The following is a 19,793-nucleotide window of genomic DNA, read 5'->3' on the forward strand; positions in this document are numbered from 1 at the left end:
TAACAAATTTACAAAAATATAATAGCAATTATTCCACGTTTTTCCCTATGGTCCAGAGAATGACAAACGATGTATAGCTGCTGGAGTAATTAAATGCAGCGTATTTTTTTCAGAACAAAATTACGTACATTGTAAAGAGAAAAATTAAACCCATGATTTGCAACGAATAGAAAAATACGATCCTTTGCTTTTATTTCCATACTTTGCAAAAAAGAACAAAAGATTGGTTAAAAATGGAAAAAATAGAGGACCAAACTGTTTTGGAAAAAATAGCCAACATAACAGGTAAGCTGGCTTTAAAAGATTTAACATTTTGCCATGTCGCCATATGCGTGAGTGTAACTGTTACATGGAGAGACGGTTCTACACGAAACGTATTGTTCTGCGTTAACTTATGTCCGTTTCTTTTGCCCATTCAACCTGCATACGTATGAGAGCTCAAGGCGCCAGTGTATATTTTTGGCATGAGATTAAATATGAGCGTTTGATTGGACAGTTGGGGTGAATGTCTCTTAAAACAATAATGACATGTTGCTACTCTGGAATTCGGGTGGCAGGGAGTTTATATTAGATTACCCCTCCCCCTGCCCCCTTTGTTGTACCTTGTACCGTGTTCACATCTGCCACATTTTTTTTTTTTTTATTCCCCCAGGAGACGTAATGAAAAATGCAGCCTCTGTGAAGAAGGATAAAAAGAAAAAAAAGAAAAAGAGAAAAGGTGTTGCAACACAAGAGAAAAAGCAAAACACCGGAGCGATTAACAAAAAAGGAAAAAAAAAAACAGGCCTGCTTGATGATTATAAAATTCAGCCGAAGAAAGAAATATGTAAATTTTTTTTTAAAAAGGGAAAATGTATCCACAATGAAAATTGTACCTACTCACATGACGTCACACCGATATATAAAATTTCAAAGCTGTGCAAATTTCTGGTGAAAGGAACATGTCAAAAAGAAAATTGTATTTTCTCCCATGATTATAAACTCTTCTTTTGTCGCAATAATGTAATTTACAATTCGTGTTATAACCCACAGTGCAAATTCAAGCACATCAAAATAGACAGCTCAATTAATAACGCCGATCAGTACAATATAGAGGTGGATAACCTCCTTAGCAAGGATGACAAAATCAGATTTTTGTATAATAATAAATATTATTTAATGGAGCTGTTAATTAATAAGTACCATAAATTTGATAACTTCAAAGAGCAGCATATAGACGATTTGACAAAAAAAGAATCCTACCCCTGGTTCATCAATGGCATTATTGATTTAATTAAATTAGATTATAAATTCAGCAAGATAGATGGCTTTTTAGGTTTAGTAGATAAGTATAAAAATAAAGTTCCTACTGCGAATGGTTCAGCGTCTAGCAGTAATGAAAATGCTCAGAACCACGACCATAAGGGTGTTCCCGGAGAGTCCTCTATTATTGATGATTATACAAAAGTGGCAAGGGAGTATGTAGAGGGTAGCAATGAAGATGGGGAAAACGGTACACACTCGAACAGTAACAAGAACGACAACAACGTCAATGGTAACAGTGGTGAGGAAAATTTCAGTGACTATAAATTTTACGCAAGTGACGAGGAAGAGGATTACACCAAATACCTGAATAAATACTTCGAAATAGATGGGTAGCCCACGGGACACTTGCATCACTTTTACTTTTTTTCGCGCTCCTTCTTTATCCCACCACGGGGAAAGTAGCTTGCACAAGAGTTAGAAATATGTATATACATATATATATATATATATTTTTACTTTTTTTTTAAGTTACGTGTTTGTCATTAAGAACATGCGTGTTTTGTATGTTCACTTCGAATGCTTTTTGATGTGCGCATATATAGGCGTGCATATGTTTGTACATATATGTAACATAAAATGGCGAGACGAAAAAAAAAACAGTCCTGCCATTCATTAGATAAACTTTGTTTTTGTTTGTGTATAATTGTTTAAGAGTCTCTCCCCCTCGAATAAATTATTATACGTTAGCAATGTAAAAACCAACTTATGAAAATTAATTTTGTTCAAATTCAAGTTAATGAATGAAAAGACAAAAAAATTCTCCAACTGGTCCACGCTTAGCTTTCCGTATGTCCTCTTCAGTATACTTTTTAGGAACGCCATGTCGGATTTGTTTTGCACTTCAATTATTTTCAGCCGCAGTAGTGTTTTGTAAATGTTGCGAATTGCATGCTCGCCTGTAGGGGCACATTTGCAGTGGGCATCTTTACTACTTTGGTCTCTGTGGTCGCTCCGGTCATTTCCGCCGCTTGCTCCACTTACATCGCTACCGTGGATACCCACCCCATTAAATGTTTTCAGCTCGTACAGCAGCGCCGACATGAGTGCCGTGTAAACACCCTCATCGGTTAATGAAGCACTGCGCTTGTCAGTGGCGTCTGTCCTTATGACGGGCGTCACTTTGTGTGAGCCACTAACCCAATTGCAGTTGCGATGCTCAATCAGGAGCAGTGTGTTCATCAGCTTTATTACATTTTTCCCCTTACACACCATAAAGGACAAGAAATCAAAGCTCTTTATTTTTGCATAAAGAAAATCAAACACTAATGATTCGTAATTCAAGATGGTGTAGCTGTTTAAAATATTTATAGTAGTTATGCAAGAGAAGCCGTGGAACTTTTCCTTTACAATTTCGCTCAATAGTGAGAATATTTTTTTATCTCTAACTCTATGTTTTGCAAATGTGTAAATAATATTCTCCAAATGAGATGGAGTGACGTTATATATATTTAAGTAACTTTTTGTGCCGGCCTTTCCATAAGTGCTATTGGACACAATGTCTTTTTTGAGTTTTTCTAAGAGGACCATATTTTCCTCCTTTAAACAATAGTTATTGCATGCGCTTAAAATGTACGCTATGTTTTTGTTTGAAATATTTTTCATTTTATGGATCCGTTTGTACATTTCTGTGTAAAATGACAACACCTCTTTATCAGCCCATTTGCTATCGAACATGTTTGAGCAGTGAATAAATAATCTGATCACCCCATCATCATGTAGGTGTTTTATTAAATTTTTTAATAAATGGATAAACGCCGTAGCAAAGTTCACGTAGTCCAAGCTCCTATTCTTGTCCAACTCCTCATGCACTGTTTCGTCATTGGGGGAATTAATCTTGTTTGTCTCTATTATCTCACTCTGCACAGCATTTACACCCAGATGGGGATAATTGAGGGGAGAAATGCTTGATGTGGGCAAATTGCGCAGGTCTTCATTTATACAATGTGGGGAGAAGTCCATACTTTCTTCCCCCGCTGTAGGTGGCAATTTTTTTCTGATGGTTCCCTTCTTTGTGTGAAAAAAAAAACTCTCTGCATCGTCAACACCGGTTATTTCGTCTAATTTGTCGCCAAATATGTTTAAGCTGTTCACGAAGCTGTTATCATTTTGGGAATCGAATTTTTCTTGATCATTATCCTCATCATAGTTGCTGGTCATATATTCGTAGAACAGTTTATGATGGTCTACATTTGGAAAATAATTAGGCTCCTCCTTTTTGCGAATTTTCACTTTTCCCTTCTTAAGGGAGGAGGCCAAAATGTGTTCCAAATGTGAAGGAGTTTCCCTTTTTAATGTTTTAAAAAATTTGATTTGATTAAAAATCTTAACTAGTTGCAAAATTGCTAAAAAAAAATTTTGATCATACGTGTTTTTATGTTGTGTTACACGTTTGCCAGACGGAATATTTTGCAAGTACGTCTTAAATGCGTTTGTAAAATATTCGGCACAATTTATTTCACCGTGATGTGAAAAAAAATCATTTAAAATGACATTCAGCTGTATAAACATTTTTACAAAGTGTGCAAAAAAATCCTTGTTTACTAAAAATTTCTTTTTCTTTTTATATATCTTGAATTTGTTGTTCGCATAAATTAGCAACGAATCTATGTCGAACAAGTGAACATACTCATCGTAATGTTGGACGCTATTTATGTTGATGATTTTTTGTTTTTTTTTATTTTTTCCTGGTGCTTTTTTTATTTTATCAAGATAAACATTAAATAAGTTATACTTTTTTAAGCTCTCCGTGATTCGTTTTTCTGTCACGTCTGCGCACGCGTCCGTGTGCCTATACAGGTTTGTTTGCTGTTTTGTCTTTTCAGATACGCCTCGACTCACAGTGCTTACGGAGGCGTGCTTTATATTTTTTTCGTGTTCCGCGCATGACATTTCCTGTTCTTTTTCGTTTCTTCTTGATGCGCTTTGTTGGTGACGCGTAATGGAGTAGTTGCTCTTGCCATTTTTACGAAGACAATCGGTGAGGGGGTATTCCGCGGTAGTTCCTTTGCCTCTGCATAGACGGGCTATTACTAACTCTAGGTACGTCTTTCCACTTCTTTGTACACTTGCAATTCTCATAATATACACATGTGCGCGGAAGGGTGCAGATAAATACACATACGCAGTATACGTCTGATGTGATAATAATGTGCATATGTATTTTTGTTCTTCTTTTCCAATGTACAAGACGAACTGTTGTAGATGTTAAAATGGAAGCTCACCAAATGGGGTGCGAGAACTCCTACTGAAAAAACAAATGTCCTCGATTTTTTCTATTCCTTTCTGAATTCTACTTTATTATCATTCCACATTGACAGCTATATTATCCTGAATTTATTAAACTTGCAACTTTGGCATAATTCCAAAGTGCATTTTTTTTTTTGTTTTTTTTTTTCCTTGTGTTCCCCTCCTGGTATAATGCTTCTTTTTTGCAACGTTGTTCCCATTTCCTTTTTTGTGTGCCTCGCCCCCTTTGTCAGTTCACTGCTTTATTGGCTAACCTTTGTTGTATGACAGAATAAGGGGAAGAGGAGGGGAAGCACAACAGTCGTACATTAGAAAGGGAAATGCATAAAAAATATGAAGATAGGAAAAATACAAACAAGTAAAGAGAGGAAACAAAATAAAGCTAATTTTTTGAAAAATAAGTTGACGTACGTGGGCACAAAAACAACGAACACACACAAGCCCCGCAGCAGGATATTTCAAAAGGGTACCGAAATAATAGGTCATAATTGGCAATAAAAAAAAAAAAAAAAAAAAAAAAAAAGCCGAGTGAAAGATGCACAAATGGGGCAACTGTGGCAACCGTCGCAGTCGGTGTCATTTAAGAAAAAATTTTTTAAGAGAGAAAACAAAAGAAGGAAAAGAAAAAAAAAAATATATATATATTGCTACACAATGAAAGTAATCATTAACTAATCCACACTTATGTACAATTCTTTCATAGCGTAAGGCGAAAACGCTTTTGTTTGCATATGTATACATGTGTCATTTAGGGAGCATAAAAATGAAAAGTTAAACTATTATAATGATTAAGGTGAACAAGAAACGTATGCCAAGGAACAGGTATCCAGGAATGAATCAATTAAGGGGTAAACGCACTGACATTCAAAGTTTAACAACAAATAGGTGGACTCATTTTTTTTACATTACACAAATTTGTTTAGAGTTATGGTAATAGGAAATAAAATTCTGTATGAACTAAGGAATGTTTCTAGTCCCCCAAAGAAAATAGAAAACAATTACTGTGACAAATTAGATATACGCACTAACAAATGAGGACGAAAAAATCCGGTGGGAGTGGAAGAAAAAAAAAAGGGAAAGATGTAGAGAGCCAGTCAGACGAAAGCTTCATCGACAGTGTAGAGGAGGAGGAGCTGGCTGAAGCAGAAGGTGAAGAAGACGTGGTAGACGCGGAGGAGGAGGAAGAAGAAGAAGAAGAAGACGGTGAGGAGGGGGATGAGGAGGATGTGGAAGACGGCGAACAAGACGAACAGGACGAAGACGGTGAAGAAGACGAAGAAGAAGATGAAGATGAGGATGATGAAGAAGAGGACGAAGACTACGAACTGAAAAATTACGGCATAGCACTTGAAATGCCTAAGCGAAAGAACAGAGGAAAAAACCTGAAAAAGCTAATTGGGGAAGACTTGGAAAAAGATGAAAAATTCTGGAATGATAGCATTTGGGAGGAAGAAGAGGTAGACGAGGAGTACGTAAATTCGGAAGGGGAAGAAGAATACATAGATGTAACTGACTCCGATTTTGACGATGATGAAGATCAACTGGACGATGATGATGAAGAGGAAGCGGAGAGAAATGAAAGGGAACTAGATGATGAAGAGATAAAACGGAAGAAGAAAAAAATGTTTTCCTATTTAGAGAAATTAAAAAAACAAACGCATAATCGTGCATTAAGGCATAAACTAATGAAGAAGGCGAAGCATTACGGGACAAAAGTCCTTGGTGGGCAATATGGTACTCCCCTCCACGGTGTGGAACACAAATCTGGAAGGACAAAAAAAGGACAGGGTGAAGAAGAAGTGGCAGGCGGGCTAAAAGGTGAAGGGATGGTGAAGAAACAAAAAAAAGTTGATAGCTCCTGCATGGTCTTGAATAGATCTACTAGAGACACAACCAGACAAAAGACGGAGCAAATACAAAAACTCTCCGAATTGAGAAGAATTAAAAGGGAAAACCGTTTTAAAAAAAAGGACGAAAATAGAAAAAAACAAAAAAGTACACAAAGAGAAATGACAAGGGAGGAACGATTAGAAGAAGCAAAAATAACCGAGCAGTACAATTTGCAATCCCTCTTACAGTTACAAGCCTGGGAAGAAGAGAAAAAAAAATATATTGAACATAAGAGAATTATTTATCATAGACCGAAAAATGTTTTTATTAGTTATTCCTATTCGAAGGATAAAACATTTCCATCGAGCGAAAATTTGAAATATGAACTCGATTCGTATTATGTGCAAGATCCTGCACAAATGACCAATGCCACTCTGAGTGGAGGTCTCCTAAACTCCCCCAGTGATAACAAAATTATGGCACAAAATTGTGTGGACTACGACAATGGCGTTGTAGAAGGTGATAGAGATGTAGAAAAAGCTGATTCAGCATTCCAAGTAGGAGGCGCAATAGATAAGGAGGAAAATAACGCACCCAATGCGGAAGAAGTGCCTGATAATGCGAGCGATGAGAGCATAAAAAGAAAAGAAAGTGAAAATGATCAAGTGTCAAAAGAAAGCGAAGACGATGATAATGAGGATAGTAACACAAAAATGGAGAAATCGAAACCAATGCAGCCGATCCAGTTGCAGAATTTAGAAGACCTGGATAATCTGGATCAGTGTGAAGATTTACACATAGAATATTTAAACGAAAATGATGAAATAAATTTTGGAATTCACACAAAGGATAGCAGCAAAACGGTAGATGATAATATTACAATGGTAACAAAAAAGAGAAAAAAAATTAAAACGGACAGGGAGGAGAGACAAATATATATTGTCACCGACTCGAACGAGCTAAATGTATACAGCAATTATAATAATTGTAAGGAATATCTGGAAGAAGTGAAAAATAAAAATAATCTATGTGCAATCACCAATTTGGAGGGCAAGTATTTTGACCCCCTAACAAAAAAATATTATAATAATGCAGAAGCGTTTAAATTGCTACGATTTTATCATCACCAAAAAACGTATGACGATGTGAACCAACAGATATCCATGATGGTTCAACTTTTTACGAACAAGTTAACAGAAATAGAGGAAAATACAAAAAATGGAGTATTTGATAATGCTTAGGGGGGAAAGAGAAACACGCACATACGTCAGGTTGGTGCCTACTATTTGTTCAACCGTATCGTGTGATGTGTGTAGCTGTCGTATGCATGGAGTTTTTCCAACTGTTACCGCAAATCACTTGATGTAGGTGTCCTGCATCCACAAAAAAAAAAAAAAAAAGGACGCATGGTAGGGTAAATGTGTGGTAATATACGTCTCACCTTAGTTTTTGTGTTAATCGATTCGCTTTGGCAGTTTTATTATGCTACTTTATTTTGCTTTTACTATTTGCCGTTTTTCTTACCCTATTTCTTTTTGGTTTTTTTTTTTTTTTTTTTATACACTGATCAGTGAAAGGGGCTAGCCCCCGGCACATTGCCAATTACGCTGGTCCCACATTTGCGTCAAAATGATGTGTACACATATGTACATTCACAGCATGCATTTCCCCGTCCCCTCTGGTAGATTCCTCCTATGAGCTCTAATTAATTAATTTTGTGTTTTTTTTTTTTTTAGTATACTAAAATTTCTTGTCGTGCCAGACAATATATGGCAACGACAAGCGAAAACTTCAACAAAAGCTACGCACGTAAAAATAACAAAAATTGAAAAAAAAGCAAATTAAGTATTATGCCGAATAGGAGAACAAGATATAAGTTCACCCCCGTCGGGCTTCCCAATTTTAGATTCTATCCATTGTTATGTTGAGCACGTGGGAGTAAAAGGTGTTGGTGTGGCGCAATAATTAAAGTGAAAAAAAAAAAAAAAAAAAAAAAAGAAATTCCCGAAAATGTGTCATATGGGGAAAATATGCAATATGCATTTTTTTGTGACACGTTTTTTGTAAACATGGGTGTACGGAAAGAGGTGTCCGCTGGGTTAGCCATTTATCTGGTCTTACATTTGAAGAAAAACGCGCGCAACGCGTAATCAACACGTTACCATCCTGTAATCATTGTGTCACGCGGTGTGCCAGGAAAAAATTGGGGTCTCAAAAAATGGAGCGAATCTTGTCAGCCCATACAGAGAAGTGTATAAAACTAAAATATCGAACATGCTGCAGCGAAACTCTCAAAAAAATATGATAAGACAATGAAAATGGCGCCCTGCTCATTTTTGTAAAATGGTTAAGATCACGCAGTGGCGCACTAATCGTTGTTATTAGCAAAACTGATATATCGTTATTTCGTGTATAAAAAAAGGAATTATGTGTTACTTATTATATACCTTATCTTTCTCTGATTTTTTTTTTTTTTTTTTTGTTTTTTTTTTAAATTGACCATACAACTTTTCATTGTGCACCTGCTTGCCTACATCTTTTTCTGTCTGAAAGTGTGCGATGATCGGTTAAAAATAACAGGGCATATTTTTTACGCATAAATGTGTATCATATTTTTATTTGATGCGATTTGTTTGTTTGTCCCATTTGGCAACATTGTGTCGTAATGCTAAATGAGATTGTCACTTAATACTGTCATACATTGCAAATGGCTAAAATTACTTCTGCTGAGAAAAATTTGCGCTTGTGTCTGCGATTGCATTTGCCTCCCAAATATTTTTTACAGACTGCAATTGCTACCCAATGGGACTAATTAAGATTTAGAAATTCCCCTTCGAAAGAAAAAAAAAAAAAAAAATTGTAAAGCGATAAATAACGATATGTTAGCTATTGTGTACGCGTAATATTATAGCAGGTAATTCAAAAAAAGGTAGTCCAATTTTACCTTTTGTTTTTTTTTTTTTTTTTTTTTTTTTTTTTACACCCTCTTCACACCTTCCCCTTCTAGGGATAAACAAATTCGAATGTGTACAAAAGAAAGACAGTTAGAAAAAATAGAAACATGCATAATAGATAAAAAAAAAAAAAATTGAGCAAATTAGGAAAAAGTGTGTCATACTATATATACAAAATATTCATAAATGCAGCAAAATAGAGAAACGCCATTGCGTCATGTCGCAAAAGCAAATACCGAGAAGATGTTTCATTAGTGTGGCCACGTGGATTTAAAAAGACAGAATTGCTGTTGCCATTGATGCAACCACGCAATTATTTTGTAACATCATTGTACTGAATTATTTTAAGCTATAGTTTACCTTTTTAGCAAGTTTGTAGAAAAAAAAAAAAAAAAAAAAAAACATGAAAATTGTGACAATATTGCAAGGTAGACAATACATGGTAACTGAATTTACAATTACAAGACAAACTCATTTTTAAGGTTAGATCGGCGAAATAGACCATATGAAAAATAAATAGACAATACAGTGAGATAGAGCAGAATGTGTGAACGATAGCAGAGAATAACTTCCAAAGTGAAACTTCTACATTACAAATGTTAATGAATAAAATAGATGCTCATTTTTGCATAATGAGAAAAAAAAGCGCGCATTTAATCACCTTTCTCCTGTTTTCCCCCTTTTTGTGACAGGACCCAGAACATGTTAAGGCTCCACCTCCTAATTTTGTTATGTGTGAGTTAGAAACGAAAAAAAAGAAAAACAACAAAAAATGTTTATCGTAGACCCTTTGAACAAAACTCAATCATGTTCGGGCGTTTGCGCATGCGTGCCTGTGTATGCGCCTACGAACTTCCAGTCTTTTGTTCAAAGGGGAGGTTTCTCCCCTCTGCATGGAAAACATAAACGACATTTGCGCGTGGGCAGTCACAACACAAAGCGTTATTTGTGCTGACTCCACTTGAGCATATATAGAGAAACGTTCCTGTGTGCTACTCCCCTTCGGGGATACGTTCCTCGCACGACGTTACTTTCTACATGCTACATGTTTATTTCATCTGTTCGATTTTTCTCCCCCCGCTTTTGCCTTGCAGATTTCTGCCACGTATCCTCTATTCATTTTAAAAGAAGAAAACTTTGACCATATCTACTGCAAGGAAAATGAAAGTATAAGGCAAAGGGATACCCGCGATCGCGAATCGAGGAGCCGACAGTTGGGGGAACACAACAATGAATTTTTTGATATCGGGAAGCTAAAAAAGTTGTTATATTTTCAGTCCAATTTGGACCAATCGATACAGGAAAAACGGAGACAAGAAAAGAAGTTGAGAAAATTATACAATGCTGCAAAAGCGGGTAATTTTGCTGAAACGATTAGGAATTTCCAAAAAGATACTCAACAGAATGGAGCCCCTCCTGGCGAAAAAGAACATGATACGAAAGATAAAAACGACACAAATAATGCAGACGAAATAAATCAGGATGGGGCTGCCCAGGGAAAAGAAGACAACCCTGCACATATGAATCAACAAACGTATGCTGACGAACAAATGAAAAATGAGAAGGGAAGAAAAACGGGAGAAATACAAGAAACATCTCCCCTTCAGGCAACAGTAAACGGTCCAGCAGAAAAAATCATAAACAAACACGACCATGTAGATAACACGGGAAATAATGAGAAGGAACAGAAGGAGAGAAAAGTCAAACATGCTGATAATGCTCAACTGAGCAACGTCCTACAGAGCGTGGAATTTTTGAAAAAGGTGCAATCGTTGAAGAATTACTTCGGCTACAATGAATCACAAAGCACGTCTTCAGGCGTACCCCCTGGCGGGCACAACAATAATGCAGGTGAGGACAAGATAAAAAATGAAAATGACCAAGTTGTACACCTCAGTGGAGATACAAACTACGAAAATACCAACGTGGAGAAAAATCAAAAAACGGAATCTCCAATGTCTAAGGATAATGAAGAAAAAAAAAAAAATTATGCAGAGAAACCTGTTTATATGTTCCCTGAAAAGGATGCAGCAGAAAAATTCAAAACACATTTGAGAAGAAATAATATTAAAGAATTTTTTGAAGTAAATGACCTGGTAAAATATATCAAAAATTTACTAGGAATAAAATCAAACATCCATGAAAAATTCGAACATGAAAAGCTGATTGTAAAAAATTGTAACTATGAATCCTTTGGTCCTGAATTTTGCAGTGTTGATGAAGAAGCCAAGCAGATGTTATGGAATTATGAGAATAAAAAAAATTGTGCCTTTCTCTTTATCATATTGTTTACCCTATGTTTTAGCCTACTCATACAGAATATAGTCTACTACATAGAAAAGAGGGTCCGAAATTCCAAAGACCAATTCAGGAAGGACCTACTGAATACCGCCTTTAGACAGATTTCTCTAATTACCATAATTAACCTCACCATATGGGGGATTCTACAGTCAAACGTGGCGGAGGCGCTCGACGAAATCATTTTCAACGATGTAAGCGCAATGCTTAGGGAACATAGGAAATGCTCACATGTAGCTTATGCATACACATATGGCTGTATCTCCCCATCATGGTTCTTATCATGTGCGAAAATGTATAACCAAGGTGTGTATTTGGCCCGTAATACTTCATTTTTTTTTTTTGCCACCCGTTCTTTCTAGATTTTACCGCGACAAAGAAATGTCGACGAAGTTTTGCACAATGTGGAACCTCTGCTGGAGATCATATTTGAGAAGATACTTTTCATCTCGATGAATTTTCTCATATGGTAAATTATGATCAAATAGGGTGGAGGGGGACCCGCACGTGCGAGTGTTGTCCACACGTTGTCAACCCGTTCCGTTGTTGCGTCAGTTTTCCTTGGAGGACATATATAACTGTGCGAGAGTGCTTACATGGTTGTCATCCTTTCCATGCATTATTACTGCTTCAGTTCATGGAAAATGTTCCTTTTTATTTATTTTCTCCTCTCCCTTCGCAGCTACTCCCTATTTATAATTAACATACATTTTGTGACGAGGCGAATATTAAAATGGTTTTCCGAAGCGGACAACTGCGACATTTCGAACATAGCAAAGGAAATAAAAGAGGCCCGGAAGGGGTGTTTCAGGAATTTCGTCTTTTTCTTAAGATATGCAAGAAACTCTAAGTATTTAGCGCATCGGTAGGTTTTAGCTACGGCGCAACTAAGGCGCGGTTAGGACGAGGCCAATGCCCCCCCCCGTTCGTTATGCAATCTTTTTAACGTTCGCTCCATTTTGCCAACCTCCCCCTTGCAGATACGATTTTTCTGAAAACGTTGATGCAATAAGCATACCGGGACTAGACCCGAACGGATATTATTACTATGAGTACATGAGAGCTTGTTTATTGAAGTACAACGTCAAGTTAATAAAAATACCCAACGCCGTAATCCTATTTCTGGTGTTCGCGTGCATTTCTCTAAGGTACGGAATAGTTGTAATGGCAGAATCGGTCACAATGGGACAGTGACAAAGGGGTGTGTTAGGTGGAGATAGGTTGTCTTCCTGTATTTGTTTCCTTATCACTTTTACTTCCAACACATTTTGTTCCATTTTTATTCTACTTGTAACTCATTTACCTCCCCCTCTTCTGTAGGCCCTTTTTTAACATACGACTGAAGGCGGAGGTTATTTTTCTGAACTTCCTGTCCCTCCTTTGCATCGTGGGCTTACTCCTGATGTTATACTACGTAATAGAAAAGTGAACATCGCCCATCTGGCGCGCAAAATAATATGCACTTAAATGTACTTACGTACGTACATGTGTGTGTGTATATGTATATGCAGCGAATTAATACTGCTGCGAGTGCTTCCTCGCCTCGACGCCTATCCACACCGCGGAAAGCAACCCTAATTTCCCATTTTGCAGCTTTACAAAATAGACAGACAGTTACTGCCGAGGGACATTTCGAAGTATCTTCTAAACAGATACCACATCGAAACGTGTGAGCAGAGCAAAAAGGACATCACACCATACTACAAACTGTTGAAGCAGCAGGTAAAAAAAGAACAAAAAAGCGCACCACACTCCACCCCTTGACACACATATATATATATATATATAGGCGTACGTATATTTAATGATTCACATCTTATAGTAATATATTTTCCATTATGCGACTCTTCCCTTTTTTTTCTTTTTTTCAAATGTTCAGTCTGTGTACCCCTCAGCAATAAACTACTTTCTGTACAAAACTACGTTCCCCAACAAGCATGAGCAGCTGTTTTATTTTTGGGGAAACGGCCCCCGCCTAATTAACTTTATCTTTCAAGTAAGGACACCGAGAGGGTGCAAGTGCCATCTTGCATAGGAGAGATTCACAGATTGAGAAGTTTGAAATTAAGGAGAAGTGATGATATTATTTGCGAGTGAAAATATTGCGCGGTTAATTGTGCACGCGTGAGTAACCTTTCTATATGTGTGTGTCCTACCCATCTGGTGTGCACTTCCACTCTTCCATTATCGTCCCTTAGACCCTATGTTTCTCCTTCCTAATTATCCTGTCCTGTTGGATATTTTTGCTACGAGTTGATAACATCACGTGGTTCCAACTGTACAGTTATGGAAGCTTGGCCATATGCGTGTGCATCCTCCTCTTCTTGATTATTCTCAAGTATATCATTTATTACAATATTATGATTAGCAAAACGGGGTATTTAATTGATACCAAGCTGCTGGAGAAGGTAAGCTTGTTAAGAGGCGGCGGGCGCTCAGTAGACGCGAGTTGGACACAAGATGGAAACAAGACGGGCGCACACACAACATGACACAATTTTTTTCTTCCCCCCTTTCTGCTGCAGGTTTGGGAATTCGAAAGATCGGACAACATAAAGAGAATATCGGAATTTATTGACGCCATAAAAATAAAGGTGCCCTTCTCATACGCTGCGTGTTTATTGATATGATACAGCCGTTTGTAGATTTTTTTTTTTTTCATTTTTTTTTTTCTTAATTGATGCGTTTCTTGTTTTTACCCGTCTTATTTTGCTTCCTGTACTTACGAACGTTTATGTGCTTTATTTTTCTCCCTCCCCCCATTTGCAGTCCACGTTACATGCCCTGAAAGAGGGCGGCGAAATTTTCTGGAGGCAGCTCCTCATTAAATCAAACACAGTGCCGTCAAATATACAGGAGAAAATGTTTAGCATATGGGTCGGCTTGGATGAAGAAAACAGGGGAATCATAGACTCTGCGAAAATTCTTAAATTTTTAAAATCGCAAGGAATTAATCTTACTTCGGAGAGCGACATCAAGGTAACGCTACCATTTGGAATCGAGACAATATAATGACTAAAACTGGGAGCCTCGATTGGGGTGTCAAGATGATATAAAAATGGGTGTTCTTGCTGTGATCAGTATAATACAGCACAAGACAGCATAGCATGTTTTGTTGCATGTATTATTGCACAAATAGTTATACCGTTGGTGTTATCCTAACCCCATCCTCCTTCCTCCATGTGCTACAATTGGACATCACCATCCTCCTTTTTTTTTTTTTTTTTTTTTTTTTTCATTGTAACACAAGTGTAACGTAGCTTTCGCTACAGGGGTAGCCAGAGCTACGACAATGTATGCAGCACATTGATAGCGATTTTTTTTTTTTTTTTTTTTTTTTCATTCCTCCCCGTTGTAGGAATTCCTGGAGGTGTTCGACAGGAACAACAAAAATGGCCTAAACCAAGAAGAGTTTTTTGTCCTCATTATTATAGTCAAGCAAATATTGGTTGAACTCTTGGACATTAACGCCGTTCAGGTAAGCAGGAGCAAATTTGAGCACAAATTGGAAAAAAAGAAAAATTGTACATGGGCATAAAATATGTGCATCATTATTGGCAAGCATCATTACACTTGCACAATATTATCCCACACCCTTTGCTCACAAAAATGCACCCCCTCCCAATTAAACATTCGCTACTTGTTCCACATCAACACACAGTCCCTGTTTGAAGAAGTGTATGGAATCCCATGGAATTCACTATCGTCCATTGATGCGAACAGCTTAAAAAGAATCTTAACAGAGGTAGGAAAAAGAGGCGAGTTTTATCCTGTTTGAACAATAAACCTTTTAACATTGTTACACCTATCTGCATATTCCCCTTGTCCACTGACCTGTAATGATAACGTTTTCTCTACCCCTTTTTGTACTTTCCTTTATAGCTAAATTTGCAATGGCCACATGGAAAAATCCGCAATTTGATTGACTTTGTGTGCGAAAATAAGAAGACGAAATATGTCAGTGCAGAATATTTCATAAAGCAGCTGATCAACATCGAAGAAGTGACTTTGCAGCCCTTCCACGTAATGATACATATGTGTGCTCTGTGCAGTGTGTGCATATGACTCTACGACTGCACATGTTACTACTAATGTAAAAAATATTACCTGTATAGGTAAACGAAATAAAATAAATGACCCCATTTTGATGCAAATGCTTTGCCTTTTTTTTTTTTGTTCGCAGTCTTCCTCGGACACAAAGTAAAGATAAAGCTAAGGACGTAACAGTACACATCCCTTTTTTGCTTATCTTCCAATATACCTCTCTTTGATATAAAGCAGCAAAAAAAAATTGTTTGTATTATTTGTGGCGGAATTACAAAAGCCAGTCGATTCACAATGAAGTAATTGTATAACCTGTTTGGTTATATTGCAAGATTTCTTTTTCCCCTATCCTACATAACATAGGAAAAATGTGCACGTGAAAAATTCTGTAATTTTAGTTTTCATTTTTCAGTTTTTATTTTTAAGATTTTGATAGGTATTTATGTATACCCTTTTTTTTTTTTTTTTTTTTGCTGTAATGGGTCACGACTTTGTTCTATATATAATGCTTATTTTTTTATGCTTCGACTTAGATGTAATTAATCTTTTATTTTTGTGACGTATGCATTTCCGATGCGCGTTCCTTAACTTCTTCTGTTTCAAGTTTGTTACACTGTTTCCTCTGTTTGGCTAAACGATTTGATATTTTTATAATTTCCTTTGTGTACATCCTACACTTCCTTCGCTCCATTCGCACGAATGTGGAAAATTTAACTTCTCCTTTCAAACGCGTACGTTATATTTATGTTAACGCATAAAAAATAGCTCTTTAATTTTACGCACGTACAATTTGCGGATAAAGTGAAATGAAAAATGTGCCATGACCCCAGGAAGGTGATCACAGAGATGTGTGGCGAGAGTGTACACAGGGGCAACTCCCACGCACATATTTACATAACTACGCACATACGTACGTGTATACGTACTTTTCTACTTTTCCAAACCTGTGTCCATGCTTAATTACCTCCCTTTTGTCCCGCAGACAACTACACAGTAGGGGCCACAAATAAGCGAATACTTACAATGACGAAAAAAGGAATAAAAAAAAAATGGTTTTGTACGAATCTTACATTGCCCTAAATAAACACATAAAAAAGGACGACGTGAAGAATTTAATGAAAAACTTCCACTTTATTGTAAACAAATACAATGGCAATATAATCAGCATCAACGATTTGGGCTGGAGAAAATTTGCCTTCTGCATTAAGAAGCCCAAGGTAGGAACATTTCATTTTGGTAGATTTTACTGCATTACATTTTACTCGAACAGCAAAAGTATAAAAGACCTAAACGAATTTTTCCACAGCAACACTTTTATTTTAAGATTTTTAAACGTTAAAATGAAATACAGATCAAATTTTTTGGTTGCGCCATTTTCGTACATTAATGAGTAGGAGCGGCGAGACTGCTGCATGGGGAAGAGACAGAAATAGTGGAACGGCAAGAAAAAGTTAAGTGCAACGGTTCCCCTCGTTGCAACGTTATTTTTATGTGCCCTCTTCTTTGCACTTCTCTTTTGTTTTTTTCTCATTTTTCTCCAAAAATTTCTGCGCGTCTTTTCCCATTTTTTGTCTTTTTCTTAAAAATTGAACAAAAAAAAAAAATGTAGCAACGAAATGTGGCTACGGTGCACGTAAAATTTGGCAAAATGAAGGACGCAGAAATGCCCACAGGAGTAAAACTAAAAATGAAGAAAAGGAACAGACCGGACTTTGCAAATATGCAGTATTAAAAAAAAAAAAGGAGAACGTGAAAGTTTCCTTTTACAAATGGTATTATATCACCCGGAATGTGCGCATCTCTGGGCCTTTTCAAGGGTCCCCCCCTACAACTGAGTTAAAGCGTTGGGCTGTTCTGTGCTGCTCTTCTCTCGTGTGCTTTGCTGCACTGTTGCATATGGACACACACATTTCATCACAAATGGAACAGCATACCCTGTATAATTAACAAGAAACGCAAGCACGGACACGGTGCGAATTTCCTCATTACTCGTGAAAAAGAGGCTCATCAGACGAATTATAGCATTGCAGTGTAAGATTATGATTCGCGGAAGGGGGGAACATTTTGTCCAAATGTGTGTTTTGTAGATGACCACTTGGCCATGTGCACGTTTTTTTTTTTTTTGCTTCCCCTTTTGACGTATCTACTTCATATCAACCCTTTTGGCGGCCTCACTTCGCTCATAATCTTCGCTGTTTAACTTTTTCTTCTTCGATTTTTTGCTACTTTTTTTTTTTTTTAAGATTTCGTAAATATCAATACACATGTCCAACGTTTCTCCGATCTGTCTAGTTGTGTTTTCATCGTCAAAGGTGTTCCTCAAATCGAGGTGGTCCTTATACCTTACATGGAGTTCATCAATTTTGTTCTTCAATTTTTGAAAAAGAATTTGATTATTGTTGGTAATAAATTCTAGAATAAACTTATCAGCATTAACTATGTTGAAATTAATTTTTATATTATTTACAAAGCAGTACAAGGCTATTTGTGAAGGTGTATAAGTAAAGGTAATGAAAAAATTTTCGATAATTTTTAAGCAATCTTGTATTGTGTTCACGTAAATTTCATTGCACATATTTTCAAATGAACTCTGTATTTCGTTATCTTTGTTTATATATTTATTTATATAATTTAGGAATTTACTTTTTAAGTAAAAGATACATTCCTTTGTGTACAAAAAATTAATTTCAAAATCTAGAGATGAACAAACGACATTTTCATGTTCAAGTACTTTGTCCAAATTAATATCAATGTCGTTAAAAAAATCGTTCATTTTGTATAAGCGTCCATATCCTTCCAACTTTATTGCTAAGATTATGCACGTGAAAATTAAAATACGTGGGTCATATTCCAATATAATTTCTTTTAAGTAAAATCTGTTGTACAGCACAATTGCACATTCCACTATTTGTGGCTTGAGTCTTTTTATTTCGCAAAAGTGCGTCAGTTGGTAACAGAAGTAAAGCTTCGTTTTTTCAATTTCTGCATATTTCGGAATGCTCACATTGTGATCTTTAAATTTCTCCTTAAAGTCGTTGTACTTTTTTAGGCATATTTCGTCTACCTGTTGTTTGCTTTTGAAGATCCATTTGGTCATGTGCGAAGTGTCCTCTGGGTAATTCATATTTTGTTATTTTACTTCCATTTGTGCGTGGGGTGTAATGGGGGTTGGAAGCCCTACAGGGGCTTATCAACGAGCAATGGACCCAGACAGGTTGGCAATGGAGCTGCCACACAACACAGCAGTGGCAACAGCGACGGTTAACCAAGAACCGGTCAAGGAAAAGTGACCAACGGAAAAAAATACTAGTTCAATGGAGCAGCACCCAACGGTACAAAATTTGTCAATTTAACTTGCAAAATGGGATGGGTCCTACATACGCGCGCATGTTTGCGCCAATTTGTACCGTCGGCATTCGCCCACACTTTTGCTTTAATTTTACATATGCCCCGGATGCACAGACGAACAGGGATTACATGGCATTGGAGATATGTTTTAAATAATTTAACCGAAGCAGTTCTTTCAATGCGCTTACCTCTTGTTTTTTTGTACATGCGTCCCACGTTCCATGGCTTCTTACGTTACACGTTTTCTTTCTTTTTCTTTTTTTTTTTCATTGTACAACGTTATCTTCACATTTTGCTAATTATCGCCATTCATTTTTACCTATTCATTTTCTCCTTTTTGGTTCACACTTCAACCAATGTTGCGCACAGTTCAAGTAACATGCTAGCAGTGAGGGAGAAAAAAAAAACAAAAAAAAAAAAAAAAAAAAAGAGGCTGTGCACGTTCCTACATATAGTCACAGAAGCGTGCAAAATTGCAAATTCGTAATTTCAAAGGTGGCAGTTTTTTGCCAAAATATGTGTCGAACTATTTAAGGTTACACAATGTATTTATTTTATTTTTTTTTTTTTTCTAACACGGCATTACATACATGTACTTAACGAAACATCGCATGCTCTGTTTCCATTCTGTGGGCTTTTTCCTCTCAATCTGTGCAAACAGTTATGTAGCCGATTTTCTGAAGAAGCGTATTTAATTTTGTGGGAAATAATCCCCGTTGTACGGGCGCATGCGTTAAGTACACTGGCACAGATATGTGCAGGAGTGTG

The 19,793-nt window shown here is 36.7% G+C and overlaps 5 protein-coding genes across 5 annotated transcripts; 3 read left to right on the plus strand and 2 right to left on the minus strand.

Annotated features, from left to right (window-relative positions):
- Positions 1-660: 660 nt before the first annotated feature.
- AK88_03998 (uncharacterized protein) lies at positions 661-1,638 on the plus strand (the record flags this gene model as incomplete). Its single annotated transcript, XM_012481608.1, has 1 exon — positions 661-1,638. One exon carries the CDS (start codon positions 661-663, stop codon positions 1,636-1,638), a length of 978 nt encoding a protein of 325 aa, XP_012337031.1.
- A 279-nt stretch (positions 1,639-1,917) lies between these two features.
- Positions 1,918-4,383, minus strand: AK88_03999 (uncharacterized protein; the record flags this gene model as incomplete). Its single annotated transcript, XM_012481609.1, has 1 exon — positions 1,918-4,383. One exon carries the CDS (start codon positions 4,381-4,383, stop codon positions 1,918-1,920), a length of 2,466 nt encoding a protein of 821 aa, XP_012337032.1.
- Positions 4,384-5,582: 1,199 nt separating this feature from the next.
- AK88_04000 (uncharacterized protein) lies at positions 5,583-15,837 on the plus strand (the record flags this gene model as incomplete). The annotated part of the gene is made up of 15 exons (XM_012481610.1): positions 5,583-7,604; positions 10,430-11,827; positions 11,996-12,102; positions 12,316-12,498; positions 12,614-12,781; positions 12,954-13,047; positions 13,227-13,355; positions 13,513-13,629; positions 13,832-14,041; positions 14,159-14,227; positions 14,403-14,612; positions 14,992-15,111; positions 15,295-15,378; positions 15,516-15,656; positions 15,817-15,837. 15 exons carry the CDS (start codon positions 5,583-5,585, stop codon positions 15,835-15,837), a joined length of 5,073 nt encoding a protein of 1,690 aa, XP_012337033.1.
- Positions 15,838-16,726: 889 nt separating this feature from the next.
- AK88_04001 (ribosomal protein S6) lies at positions 16,727-17,071 on the plus strand (the record flags this gene model as incomplete). Its single annotated transcript, XM_012481611.1, has 1 exon — positions 16,727-17,071. The coding sequence occupies one exon, from the start codon at positions 16,727-16,729 to the stop codon at positions 17,069-17,071; it is 345 nt and encodes a 114-aa protein (XP_012337034.1).
- A 749-nt stretch (positions 17,072-17,820) lies between these two features.
- On the minus strand, positions 17,821-18,801 carry AK88_04002 (uncharacterized protein; the record flags this gene model as incomplete). Its single annotated transcript, XM_012481612.1, has 1 exon — positions 17,821-18,801. One exon carries the CDS (start codon positions 18,799-18,801, stop codon positions 17,821-17,823), a length of 981 nt encoding a protein of 326 aa, XP_012337035.1.
- Positions 18,802-19,793: the final 992 nt, after the last annotated feature.

Source organism: Plasmodium fragile (assembly GCF_000956335.1).
Source record: "Plasmodium fragile strain nilgiri unplaced genomic scaffold supercont1.51, whole genome shotgun sequence".
NCBI classification, from domain to species: Eukaryota; Apicomplexa; class Aconoidasida; order Haemosporida; family Plasmodiidae; genus Plasmodium; species Plasmodium fragile.